The sequence below is a fragment of the Suncus etruscus genome, chromosome 11 (assembly GCF_024139225.1).
Source record: "Suncus etruscus isolate mSunEtr1 chromosome 11, mSunEtr1.pri.cur, whole genome shotgun sequence".
In the NCBI taxonomy this organism is placed as follows: domain Eukaryota; kingdom Metazoa; phylum Chordata; class Mammalia; order Eulipotyphla; family Soricidae; genus Suncus; species Suncus etruscus.
This window is the reverse complement of record NC_064858.1, coordinates 8,520,331-8,532,770: the sequence shown is the minus strand read 5'-3', so window position 1 is coordinate 8,532,770 and position 12,440 is coordinate 8,520,331. Positions and strand designations below refer to the sequence as shown.

General features: G+C 55.6%; 1 protein-coding gene across 2 annotated transcripts; it reads right to left on the bottom strand.

Moving 5' to 3' along the window:
• Nucleotides 1–272: 272 nt before the first annotated feature.
• On the bottom strand, nucleotides 273–8,305 carry IDH2 (isocitrate dehydrogenase (NADP(+)) 2). 2 transcript variants are annotated; one of them, XM_049783966.1, is made up of 11 exons: nucleotides 8,177–8,305; nucleotides 6,133–6,224; nucleotides 5,128–5,293; nucleotides 4,392–4,552; nucleotides 4,165–4,308; nucleotides 3,448–3,584; nucleotides 3,174–3,325; nucleotides 1,576–1,688; nucleotides 1,388–1,485; nucleotides 916–1,008; nucleotides 273–684 (listed from the first exon to the last, which is right to left on the bottom strand). In XM_049783966.1, exons 1-11 carry the CDS (start codon nucleotides 8,283–8,285, stop codon nucleotides 597–599), a joined length of 1,353 nt encoding a protein of 450 aa, XP_049639923.1. In that variant the 5' UTR covers nucleotides 8,286–8,305; the 3' UTR covers nucleotides 273–596. The 2 variants fall into 2 exon arrangements, with proteins under 2 accessions (XP_049639923.1, XP_049639924.1); XM_049783967.1 differs by lacking the exon at nucleotides 6,133–6,224.
• Nucleotides 8,306–12,440: the final 4,135 nt, after the last annotated feature.

The window sequence follows — 12,440 nt, the reverse complement described above, 5'->3', positions numbered from 1 at the left end:
ACCTGTTCTACCCCTTGCTCCACATAGGGTCACCCCTTAGCAAAGCCAAGTGTGACCCAAACACCCCCTTCTCCCCACACATACAAAAAGGACAGTTGCCTCTGAAGGGGGGTATAGTTCACTTTTTATAGTTACTTCCCTACTTTTCCCAAGAATGGGGGGGACAACCCAGGATGGGAATAGACTAGGAGGGTGCAGACATGTAGCAGTTCCAGCAGAGGTCTGGAGATGTTGACAAAGTTAAAGGCCAACCAGGACTTTTTAAAAAAAAAAAAAAATGCCAGTAAAAACCCAGCCCAATCTGTAGAAAAATAAGTAATCCCAGAGGAAGAGATTCCCCGGCCCTTGGTATGGCACGCTGATATAACCAAGGGGTTCGTGCTGCTGTTCCCCTCCTCACTGTGCCTGGGGCAGCATCTCCTGGGAGTCTGCCACATTCCGGCAGGGACAGATGTGGTACACGGTTAAATGGCAAATAGGCACTCCATGGTTCTGGGCGACAGAAGACAGGCACAAGAGACCCTGCCCATAAGCCTCCCACCATCTGCAGCTCAGGTCCCTGAAAAGGTCAGGAGGCACCGTCCTGTGCTGCCTCGCTACTGGCGGCCGAGGGCTGTGTGCAGGTTGCTCTGGATGGTGTCCAAGAAATCCGAGGTATTGAGGAAGTGCTCATTGAGTTTCACACTGCAAGAGAATGCAGGCCGGTCAAAGCAAAGGCCTGGGCCCCCCAAGGCTTGAGATCAATTTTTCCGGGGCGTGTGGGGTGACAGGTGCAGGGGCCAGATGGGCTCCAGCGGTCAGGCAGGAATGATGCCCTGGGACCGACACTAGCTGTGACCTAAGCCCTGGAGCGGAGCTGACCCAGAGTCTGTGAGGGATGCTGGGCTGTCCTGCCCTCCCCCAGGCCACACGCACTTGCTAAGGCCATGGATGCAGCCTGCCAGGTCCTTTGTCATGGCTCCACTCTCCACGGTGTCCACACACACCTTCTCCAGGGTCTGGGCAAACCTGCAGGACATGAGCAGTAGTACCAGGGAGTTGTGCAGGGAGGGAGAGAGAGTTGGCCCTACTTCCCAGACCAAACCCCTATAATAGACCACGCCTTCCCCACATCATGCTGTCTCTGGCCACGCCCCAGACCCTTATTTGGTCATGCCCCTCTGATAGACCACACCCCCTAGAACCATTCTTCCTCTCTGACCACACCCCTCCAATAGACCACACCTCCCCAAGCCATTCATCTCTGGCCATACCCTTCCAAGACCATGCCCCTAAAACAGACCACACCTCCTCCCAGACTATTATTCATCAGATGAATAAGAGACCACGCCCCCTCTCAGACTTCCACCTAGCCACGCCCCTCCCAGACCACGCCCCCCAGACTCACCTCACCAGCTCCTGGTTCCCATCCAGCTTTCCCCGGTGTTCCAGGCCCCTTGTCCAGGCAAAAATGCTGGCAATGGGGTTAGTGCTGGTAGGCCGGCCCTAGAGTAGGGGTGCATGTCAAAGGTCAGCTGAAGCAGCCCCTACCACCCACCCAACACAGCTGCAGCTACCATGCACGGCCAGACTGACCTTTTGGTACTCACGGTAGTGGCGTGTCACAGTGCCATGGGCAGCCTCAGCCTCGATGGTCTTTCCATCCGGGCACACCAGCACGGAGGTCATCAGGCCCAGGGAGCCAAAGCCTGCAGGGGAGGGAAGTGTGTTCTTTGGGGAGCAGCTGCCCCCTCCTCAGGAACCAAGCTCCAGGACTGGGGAGCTAGTTCAATCCAGGTGCAATTAGTCCCTGAAATGGGAGGGCAACAACTTGGGCCTCCAGGGCACAGCACAAGGCAAGAGGAACTTGCCTGCTGGCACATGAATGCCCACTTTCAGGAATCCCTGAAATGTCCAGCGTCCCAAGGAGGGATCAGTCAGATCAGCTCAGAGACTAACGCTCTTTCAAGGAGACAAGAAACTAGGCTCGGGCCCGGAGAGATAGCACAGCGGCGGCGTTTGCCTTGCAAGCAGCCGATCCAGGACCTAAGGTGGTTGGTTCGAATCCCGGTGTCCCATATGGTCCCCTGTGCCTGCCAGGAGCTATTTCTGAGCAGACAGCCAGGAGTCACCCCTGAGCACTGCCGGGTGTGGCCCAAAAACCCAAAAGAAAAAAAGAAACTAGGCTCAGGGGGCTGGAGATATAGCACAGGAGTAGGGCATTTGCCTTGCATGCCACCAACCTGGGAGGGACCTGTTTCAATTCTCGGCATTCCATATAGTCCCCCAGCCTGCCAGGGGCGATTTCTGAGTGCAGAACCAGGAGTAACCCCTGAGCACCGCCGGGTGTGGCCCCCCCCCCAAAAAAAAACCAATAAATCTATCAATCAAGTTAAAAAAAATAAAAGAGGGGCCGGAGCAGTGATGCAAGTCTTAAGGCATCTGCCTTGCCCACGCTAGCCTAGGACGGACCGTGTCCCATATGGTCTCCTAGGCCAGGAGTAACCCCTAAGCGTCACTGGGTGTGGCCCAAAAACTAATAAATAAATAAATAAATAAATAAATAAATAAAAAGAAACTAGGGTCAGAGCAATAGCACAGCAGGTAGAGTGTTTGCCTTGCACGTGGGTGACCCAAGTTTGATCCCTGGTATCCCACATGGTCCTCTGGGCCTGCCAAGAGTTATTTCTGAAGGGCTGGATTGATAGCATAGCAGTAGGATGTTTGACTTGTATGCAGCTAACTCGGGACGAGCAGTAGTTTGAATCCCAGCATCCCATATAGTTCCCCGAGCCTGCCAGGAGTGATTTCTGAGTGCAGAGCCAGGAGTAATCCCTGAGCACTGCCAGGTGTGACCCCAAAACAAAACAAAACAAAACAAAAAAATAAGATTTCTGAGCAGTAAGGGTCCCCTGAGGCTGCCAGGTGTGACTCAACCGGCCTCCCACCCAAAAAAAAAAAAAAAAAAAAACTCATAAGCTTGGCTCTCAACTGCCTCAAAGTTCTGTGCTCTATATCCAACCCAGATGTGAACTGCACGGTCATTCCCCATGCACCACAGAGGGTCCCAGGAGCAGCCCTTGAGCACCACCCCTACCCCAACACAAAATCCAAAAGTAGGTGAAAGAAAACAGCAAAGGGTCTGCAACACCCTCCCATGCCAGTTGGGTAGCGCAGCATGGCCACTCACTTACCCTGGGCCAGGATGTCTGACTGCACGTCCCCATCGTAGTTCTTGCAAGCCCACACAAAGCCACCAGTGGACTTGAGAACCTGGGCCACCATGTCATCGATGAGCCGGTGCTCATACCAGATCTTATTCTTGTCAAAGTCCACCTTATAGTGCCTGAGGGGCAGAAGGGGGTGCGTGGGAGAGGTGGAGGCACTGGCAGGCTGGGACCAACCCTGCTCCCTGCAGCTCAGCGTCCCCTCCAGTCCCCCAAGGATAGTCAGTGGAGAGAGAATTACTTCTCAAAGATTTCCTGGAAGATGTCCTTAAAGCGACCATCGTAGGCCTTCAGGATGGTATTCTTGGTGCTCAGGTAGAGGGGCCACTGCTTGCCCAGAGCGTACTGGAAGCAGCTGTGAGCAAAACCTGAGATAGACTGCGGAAGAGAGAAGGGGGAAATCTCAGGCAGAGCTGCTGGACTCAGGCACATAATGCCCTGCCTCGCACCACGCTCCTGATGGCTGGTGGTCCAGAAAGTTCAATCACTCTTGGCGGAGAGAAACATCCAGGCCTGGGAAAGCTACCTTCTGTGCCCTTTTATTTTTTGAATTTTGGGTCACATCTGGTGATGCTCAGGGATGACTTCTGGTGGGACCCTATGGGATGCTGGAAATTGAACCCAGGTTGTGCAAGGCAAGCGCCCTCCCCTCAGTACTTTACCCTAAGGCCTCTACGTCCCATTCTTGGATCTCCTAAGTGGAATGGGTCAATCGGAGCTCTCCCTCTGCTGGGCAGAACTCTGGGAATCATGTGACCCAAAGGAACGGGCCAGTGGCCTGGGCTTCCCACAGCCCCTGGGTAAGAGCATGAGGGGTCCAGACCATAAAAGGCCACGCTGAAGGGCTCAAGCCAAAAGTATCCATCCTGAGGCAGGTACTAAGTAAAAGTGGCAGCTATGAAGGACCAGACCAGAAGTGCCCACCCAGAGGGGCCCTGGCCATGGCGCTGCCCATCACCTCGTCCGTGTTGTACATGCCCATGCCGACACCGCCTGCCGGGAAGTCGTACACGGCCCATTCGGTGGGCGTGCTGCCGTCTTTGGGTGTGAAGACCATCTTGAAGGCGCCTGCCCGGTCCACCACGAAGTCCGTGGATTTGTACTGCAAGGATGGGGCGAGAACGGGACTCAACCTGGGGACCCTGGCAGAGGTACCCAGTCCTCCTGAGCACCCCGAAAACCCACCTGGTCGCCATGGGCATGTCTGCCTATGGTGATAGGCTTGGTCCAGCCGGGCACCAGGCGCGGGATATTCTTGCAGATGATGGGCTCACGGAAGACGGTGCCACCCAGAATGTTCCGGATGGTTCCATTGGGGCTCTTCCACATCTTCTTCAGCTTAAACTCTGCAGGCACCAAGGGGACATGAGCCTCACAAGCAAGAATTTGGACATGAACAAGAAGGTAACCAACCCCCACTGTCCTAGGGGTCTGCACCCCCAGGATAGAGCTGGCTTAGCTGCCTGCAGGTTTTCAATCTGGGACTGGGGTCCAGCCCCAGGAACTAAGGGACCCTTGGGTGGCCCCTCTCCCTTATCCATCACAGGGACTATATACCCAGGCATTGGGAGCAATAAGTAGAATACAGGAGAGGCTGTTCTCTACACGTAGAGAATTCTAGAACCATCCAGTACTGCCTCATGAGCAACTTTGGGGTGATCTCAGGGAACCATGAGGGTAGGAAACAGCTCTGGGACTCCATGATGCTGGGAACTTCACTAGCATTATCCCTGACCATGGGGCTGCTGGCATAGGACACAGGTGTCCTGCAAACAAGGCTCCCCGCTAACTGGAGCAGCCACAGTGATCCAATGACACAGAAGCCACCTCCCTAGAGCCCCCTTCCACCAGACTCTGAGTCCCGGGGGTGACCTCAGTCATCTCTAAGCCCCCTTCCTAGGTCTGCCCAGCCCTCTCACACCTTCCACTCGGGCTTCATCAGGGGTGATGGTGGCACACTTGACAGCCACATTGTACTTCTGGGTGGCCAGGGCTGAGTCGATAGTGACTTGATCATTGGTGAGGTCGCGGTTGGGTAGCCCCAGGTCAAAGTACTTGAGTTCCACGTCCACATGAGTCAAGATGAGCTGGAGACAGACCCACGGGAAGCCTCAGGGCAAGCCCATGGAGGGACCAGGGCAGGGACAGGTAGACCCCCATCCAAAGTCTCATGTCCTTGTCAGTCACCCCTCAGCCCCATAGTGCCTGCCTTCGAGGGTAGCTTGCAGCCATCCCCGGGATCCTCCCTCCAGGAGGAAGCACCTTGAGGGTAGGGGTGACAGATATGCCTGAACTCAACTTTCTGTTCGCTTCCATTGTTAGTTGTAGGGTTTCCCCAAGCAGTGCTCAGCATCCAGGGATCAAACTGGGGCCTCACTCATTGCAAAGCATGTCATCCAGTGAGCCACACCCCACATCCTGTGTCAGTGATGTTAGTTATAGGAGGTCACATTCATTGATACTGAGGAGGCCATGCAGGGCCAGGAATCAAAGCCAGGGTCTCACGCTTGCAAGGTGTTAGGTATGCTATCCCCTAGATCTGGGCCTGCTTCTGTTTCTGGGGTGCCCAGGCTCCCCAGTGGCTCAAGACATTAGGGACAAGCCCCTAAAGATGCACCTGATCCTTAAGATGAGCAGGTGTCAGTAGGTACAGAAAGTCAAGCCCAGCAAGCCCAAAGTCAAGCTCAGCAAGAGGCCAGAGTGATAGCATAGTGGTAGGGTGTTTGCTTTGCACACTGCTGACCTGGGATAGACCCGGATGCGATCCCCAGCATCCCATATGGTTCCCGAGTTTGCTATGAGCGATTTCTGAGCACAGAACCATGAGTAACCCTTGTGCTACCAAGTGTAGCCCCAAAACAAAAACAAGTCAAGCCCAACAACTAAAGGAGGGCGTGAGGGGTGAACTCCCTTCAGGAGAGGTTACCTTCTCCTTGATGAATTGCCAGATGATACGGGTCATCTCGTCCCCATCCATCTCCACCACAGGCTTTGCCACCTTAATTCGTTTGTTGGCATCTAGGGCGGGACGCACACATGGCATCAGAGGGGCAGGGACCACTGCTGTGCGGGCAGTATGCAGAAGGGCCTCTTCCTAGCAGTGGGGTGCAGATGCCCAGGCCAGCCTGAGTTCCCTCCTATTGTAGCCTGTGGTTCTGCTTTTCCCCAATTCCAAGAAATCCCTCAGGGTGGCCAGCTCCTGGCTGTACACTGATGGCAACCAGAGAACTGAGCCCTTAGTGCAAATGGGATAATGGGGGGCTCCCCACCATCTCAGAAGTCACCAGGACTCAAAGCCAACCCTGAGCAATGCCAGGCCTGGGGCCCTGTCTGAAAAGAACCAGTTCTTCAGACACCGTTACAGTGGGGGGGGATGAACAGGGACAGTAAAGGGACCTCAACTCTCAGAAGAATGTCACCAGGTAGGGGCCAGAGTGAAAGTAGAGCAGGGAGGGTGCCAGCCATACACGGAGCTGATCTAGGTTTGATTCCCGGCATCCATAGAGTAGGGTGACCTGAGCACTGCTGGGTGTGGCCCCAAAACCAATACACCAGAAGCCTGCCAGGGAACATTTCATTACAAGCCCTATTCAGTGCCTCCTCCTTTGCTTTCCTGGCCATGTGCCAGCCCCGTGCTGGTCTGAGCTGAGTGCTGTTCAGACAGGTCACAGACCTCCTCTTACCACCTCGGTCACGTTCACTCAGTCATGTCCTCAGGAGCGGCACAGCCCCCAAGTTTGTTTGGCCTTCTTTCTTGGTGGTGCCCCATTGGCTCTGGGCTGGTCTGGATGCCCACACACCCTCCTGCCTCCCCTGAGCTGGGCTCAGGTGTGCCAGCTCATTCCTTATGCCAGGAGGGTTGATGGTTATAGGTTCCCCTTCCCTGATTGATGGCAAGCCCAAGTTCTATTCCCCCACTTTATCCCAAACATGCCGGGCCAGAGGTGGCTTCCAGAACACATCTGGAAGACATTTGACCAAGTTTCAGGCTCCCAGGGGTTTTTATTTATTTGCTAGAGGGGCTGGAGCTGCTGCTTTTTTTATTTCTCATTTTCCTCCCGAATCGAAGGGTCTCCCCTTCCCTCAGGCCTTAGGAAATTTGAGGGGCACATGGAATTTTCGAGGTTCAGGGTGAGCCCCTGAGAGCCCAATCCCAGGAGGGCCAGCAAAAATCCATAGTCTTCTCTCCTGATAGGGCAACCAAGGATCAGCCGTTCTCACACTGGGTTAAAGATTACCTCTGCCTGATGAACCCAACCCCCTGGCCCCAAGGGGCTCCTGGCCAGGTCAAGAGATGAGTTTCCCTGGCAACAAGCAAGGGGCCCCCGGATTCCAGGCACTTGCCTAGGGGGGCCTTTTTATCCTGCTCAGCCTCACTCTCTTCTAGGTTACAAGCAGGGGCCCCCTGGACTATAGGCACTTGTATAGGGGGGCCTTTGTCTCCTGCCCAGCCTCACTTTCTTCTAGATTAGGGGGTCTCCGGGCCTGGTCTCCAAGCTAGCTAGGGTGCCAGCAAGGTTTGGAAAAAGGGGACTCCTGCAACCAGCAAGAGGCCCCAAAGCTGGAAGAACAAAAGAGGAACATAAAAGAAAATAACTGGCATTCATCCCCCAGCTGTCGATTAAAAATTCTCCAAAAATAACTGCTGAGGGCCAGGGCAGGGGGGAAAAGGGGCGGGCCGGATTCCGCAGCAGGGCAGCCAAAGGCGGGGCGCCCCCTGCGAGCCTCTAGGCCTGGCCTTTGTTTGGCCTAAGCACCCCAGGACCCTCCTCTGCCTATCCCTGGGGGGCAGCCGCCGGGATCTCCGGGCCAGGAATAAACCCTGGCACTGCCAGCTCCTGGGCCACCCCTTGCCACCGTCCTTCCTGCAAGGCGCTCAGCCCTGCAGGGCCCGGCGATGGCCCAGGCCCGCCCCGAAGGCTGCCACGTCGCCTGCAGCCAGCCCAACACTCCCGGGGACGGGCACTCACAGTGGCGCCGCGGTGGTGGAAGGGAGCTGGAGCCCGAGAGGAAGCTGGAGGCCGGCCCCGAGGCCGCGGCTCTGCAGAGCGAGCCTGCAAGTCGCAGGGAGCCCGCCATCGCGTGCAGCAGCAGCAATAGCAGCACAGCAGCAGCAGCAGGAGCCCCGGGAGGCCCGGGCCAGGGGGTGGGACCGCGGACGGAGGCTTCTCATTGGCCCTCGCTGGGTAGAGGGCGGGGCCAAACAGGTCCCTCCCTCCACCCAGCGAGAACCAACGAGAAGCCGCAGCTAATAGGCCACACCCCCAGAACACGCCTCCACCCAGCGAGGTCCAATGAGGAGCCAAAGACCGAGGCCCCGCCCCAGGCTCTGACTCCGCCCCTGCAGCGGGCTTTGCCTGTCTCCTCATTGGGCCTCGCTGCGAGCTAGAGGCAGGACCGCGACTCCTATTGGGCCTCGCTTGGAGAAGGCGGGATCCGTGTGTCTAGGGGGCGTGGCCTAGAAGCTGAGGCTCCTCATTGGGCCTCGCTGGCAGAGGGCGGGACCAACTCTATCCGCCCGGGTCTGGGGCGGGGCCTCCCGGACTCTGGCTCCTCATCGGGCCTCGCTGCGAGCTAGAGGCAGGACGGCGACTCCTACTGGGCCTCGCTGGGAGGAGGCGGGATCTTGTGTCTAGGGGGAGTGGCCTATGAACTACTGCTCCTCATTGGGCCTCGCTGGGGAGAGGGCGGGGCCAGCTCGACTCTCGGACTGCAGGTTAGGGGCGGAGCCCTGGCTAGGGGGCGGGGCCCCTGACTTCGGCTCCTCATTGGATCCTGGATGGGCGTGGCCTAGAGGTTGCGGCTCCTCATTGGGCCTCTCTGAAAGGAGGAGGGACGTCCTGCCTGGGGGCGTGGCGTCTTAGCGAATGCGGCTCCTCATTGGGCCTCTCCGGGTAGGGGGCGGAGCTAGTGCTCCATTCATCCACCTTGCAGAACCGGTGCCCCCGCAGCTCGGAGGCGGGAACTAGAAAGCGCTGGGCCGGCCTGGGAACCTTCTGAGTCTCTAGGTAGCTTGGAAGAATGATGACCTCTAGGAGCCTTGCGGGAATCAGGGAATCCTGCTCAGCATCTACCTGGCCTGCAGGGTGCCAGGGACAAAACACGACCTGGAAGAATGTTGCCTGGCACTTGGCAGACCCCCTTCCATCCCTAGCATTTCATATCGCTTCCCTCATGCCCAGCCAGGAGTGACCCCTAAACTCAGAGCCCAGAACACAGCTGGATGTGGTCCTGAAGCCAGCAAACAAAAACAAGACATGACTGGTACATTTGGGTGGGCATTTGCCTTGCATGGAACTGACATGTATGTGATCTGTTCCCTGGCTCTGAATATGGGGTGGCCCCCCCAATCTCCGGTACAATAAGCAATAAGCACTGCGGGGTGTATACCCCAGCCTCCTATAAAAATAAGATTGGGGGTCAGAGATATTACAGCAGGTAGGATGTACTTGTATTTGGTCAACCCAGCCAGGTTCCATTCCCAGGCATCCAATATGGTCCTCCTGAGCCCTCCAGGAGTAATAATTCCTGAGTTTAGAGGCAGGAGTGACCCCAAAACACTGCCCGATGTGGCAGCAACATCAAGGACAATATTAATTGGTTCTGTCCTAAACTATTCAAATCTCTCTTTGCCCATTTTTTTTTCTTTTTGGGGGCGGGGGGTGTGGGAATTTGGACCACATCTGGAGGTGCTCAGGAGTTACTCCTGGCTCTTTGCTCAGAAATCACTCCTGGCAGGCTTGGGATGCCGAGGGTCGAACCCAGGTCTGTCTTGAGTCAGCTACATGCAAGACAAACGCCCTACTGCTGTGGTATTGCTCCATCCCCCCATTTTCTCGTTTGTTTTGTTTGTGTATATTCAGCTTTTGGAGCCGAACCCAGCAGTGCTCAGGGCTGACTCCTGACTCTGAACTCAAGAATCACTCCTGACTTGGGAGACTCTATGGAATGCCATAGGAATGCCATAGGGGACTCTATGGAATACCAAGGATCAAATCTGGGCCAGGTACGTGCAAAGCAAACTTCCGACCCATCTGGCTCCATCTTCACCCATTTTCTAGAAGTGAGGCACCAACTGGGGGCTGGTTTCTGTTACAGCACCCCCCACTTCCAACTTTCCCAACCTTCCAGCATTCTCCAAAAATCAGCAGCTTTTGCTACCATGTGTCCCCCTTCCACTTCTTTACCTCTCTCTGCAAACCACCAGCTGGAGCCCAGTCAGGAATGTGACCTTGAGCCTCTAACTGCAGAGCCAGGCAGTGTTTCTTTCTCCTTTCAACCTTGCAGCCCCGGGGGATTATTTCTGGGAGGGTGCTTTGAGCTACGTACTCAGACCGAGGCCACAGTCAGATGCCTGATCTGGACACAGTCCAACAGTCCAGTATGACCCTGGACCCCCTGCTCAGAGCATAGGCACAAACCTGGGGATTGGCCTGTCCTGGGGTCACCTGACTCTGGGGCCTCAATGTCCACACCTGTCAATTGGTGCAGTAGAGCCTGTTCAGATCTCTGTGGTCCATCTACTACTCTGCTGCTCAGGAAACAGAAACAGAGAAATAGCTGCCTGCCTGTCACCCTCAGCTCCTCCATCCTCCATCGCTGCACGTGGGCTGGGCCAGGAAGACTGTGGTTTGGCACGGGGAGGGCTGGTGCAGGAGGAACTGAGGTTTCCATATGGTCCAGAACTGTTTTTTGCTGCTGCATACTTGAGGGGGGAACACCGATACAGAATATCATAGCTCAGAGCAGCAAGACAAAGTTGTTTTTTTTTTTTTTTTCTTTTTTGGTTTTTGGGTCATACCTGGCAGCACTCAGGGGTTATTCCTGAATCTCAGAAATCGCTCCTGGCAGGCTCAGGGGACTATATTGGGATGCCGGGATTCGAACCACCATCCATCCTGGACCGGCTGCCCGCAAGGCAAATGCCCTACTGCTGTGCTATCGCACCAGCCCCAGTGAGACAAAGTCTTCAAATTAAACAGCCGCTTGGGCGGGCACAGCACTTGCCTTGTGGAAGAGCAGACCCCAGACTGCAAAGCCTCTAACTAGAACAGCAAGCCCTCCACACAGGCTCAGAACAACCTAAAAGGTACTAAATGAGGGCCTGTGAGGTGGCGCTAGAGGTAAGGTGTCTGCCTTGCAAGCGCTAGCCAAGGAAGGACTGTGGATTGTGGTTCGATCCCCAGGCATCCCATATGGTTCCCCAAGCCAGGGGCAATTTCTGAGCGCTTAGCCAGGAGTAACCCCTGAGCATTGAACGGGTGTGGCCCGAAAAACCAAAAAAAAAAAAAAGGTACTAAATGAGGGGAAGTCACCAGTCAGGGATAGGGAGGAGCAACATCCTGGCGGCTCTGAGGGGACCTTCGAGATCTGAGAAGCAGGACCAGATCTTCAGATGGGACAGAGAGACAGGACAGTGCTTCCATGCATGGCATGTGTGAGGGCCAGTGTTGGGGCACAAGGACCACTGAGTCAAAGATTGAACCAGGAGGTAGCCATTTCTTCCCAATCTCACAACAGATACACACGTGTCGTTGTGTATCTGTTTCTGGGCCCTGGCCTCCCAGTAGTTACCCCAAGAAGAGCATGACCCCCAGATGTGGTGGGAAGAGCACGACCCTCAGATGTAGTGGGAAGAGGCAAGGGATTGCGGCATGTGTCGGAACCCCAGGACCAGTGGGATACAATGGCGCCCACACCTTGCTGTGGTGCTATTTTTAGCTATCAGTGATGGTGGCATGGGCCAGGCCAGGGGAGGTGCTGATAGCAGGGCTATTTCTGGGCTGCTTCGAGGCTTCCCGCCCTGCCCCCAGTTCTCCCATCCTTCCAGCACTCTCAGTCACCTTCACTGCAGCAGTCTGGAAATCAGGGTCTCCTGTGACCTGTCCTTCTGTCCCCTTTCTACCTTCCTGTAACATTCTGGAAACCTGGCTCTTCTCTGACCTCTCCTGTCCTTCTGTCCCCTCTCTGCCTTCCCACAGCAATCTAGAAACCAGGGTTCCTCATGACCTTTCCTGTCATCCTGTCCCTCACCACCTTCCCATAACAGTCTGGAAACTCGAGGTCCCCTGTGACCTCTTTTTTTTTTTTGGCTTTTTGGGTCACACCCAGCAGCTCTCAGGGGTTTCTCCTGGCTCTACGTTCAGAAATCACTCCTGGCAGGCGGGGAAACCATATGGGATGCCGGGATCTGAACCACCATCCTTCTGCATGCAAGGCAAGCGCCCAAACTCC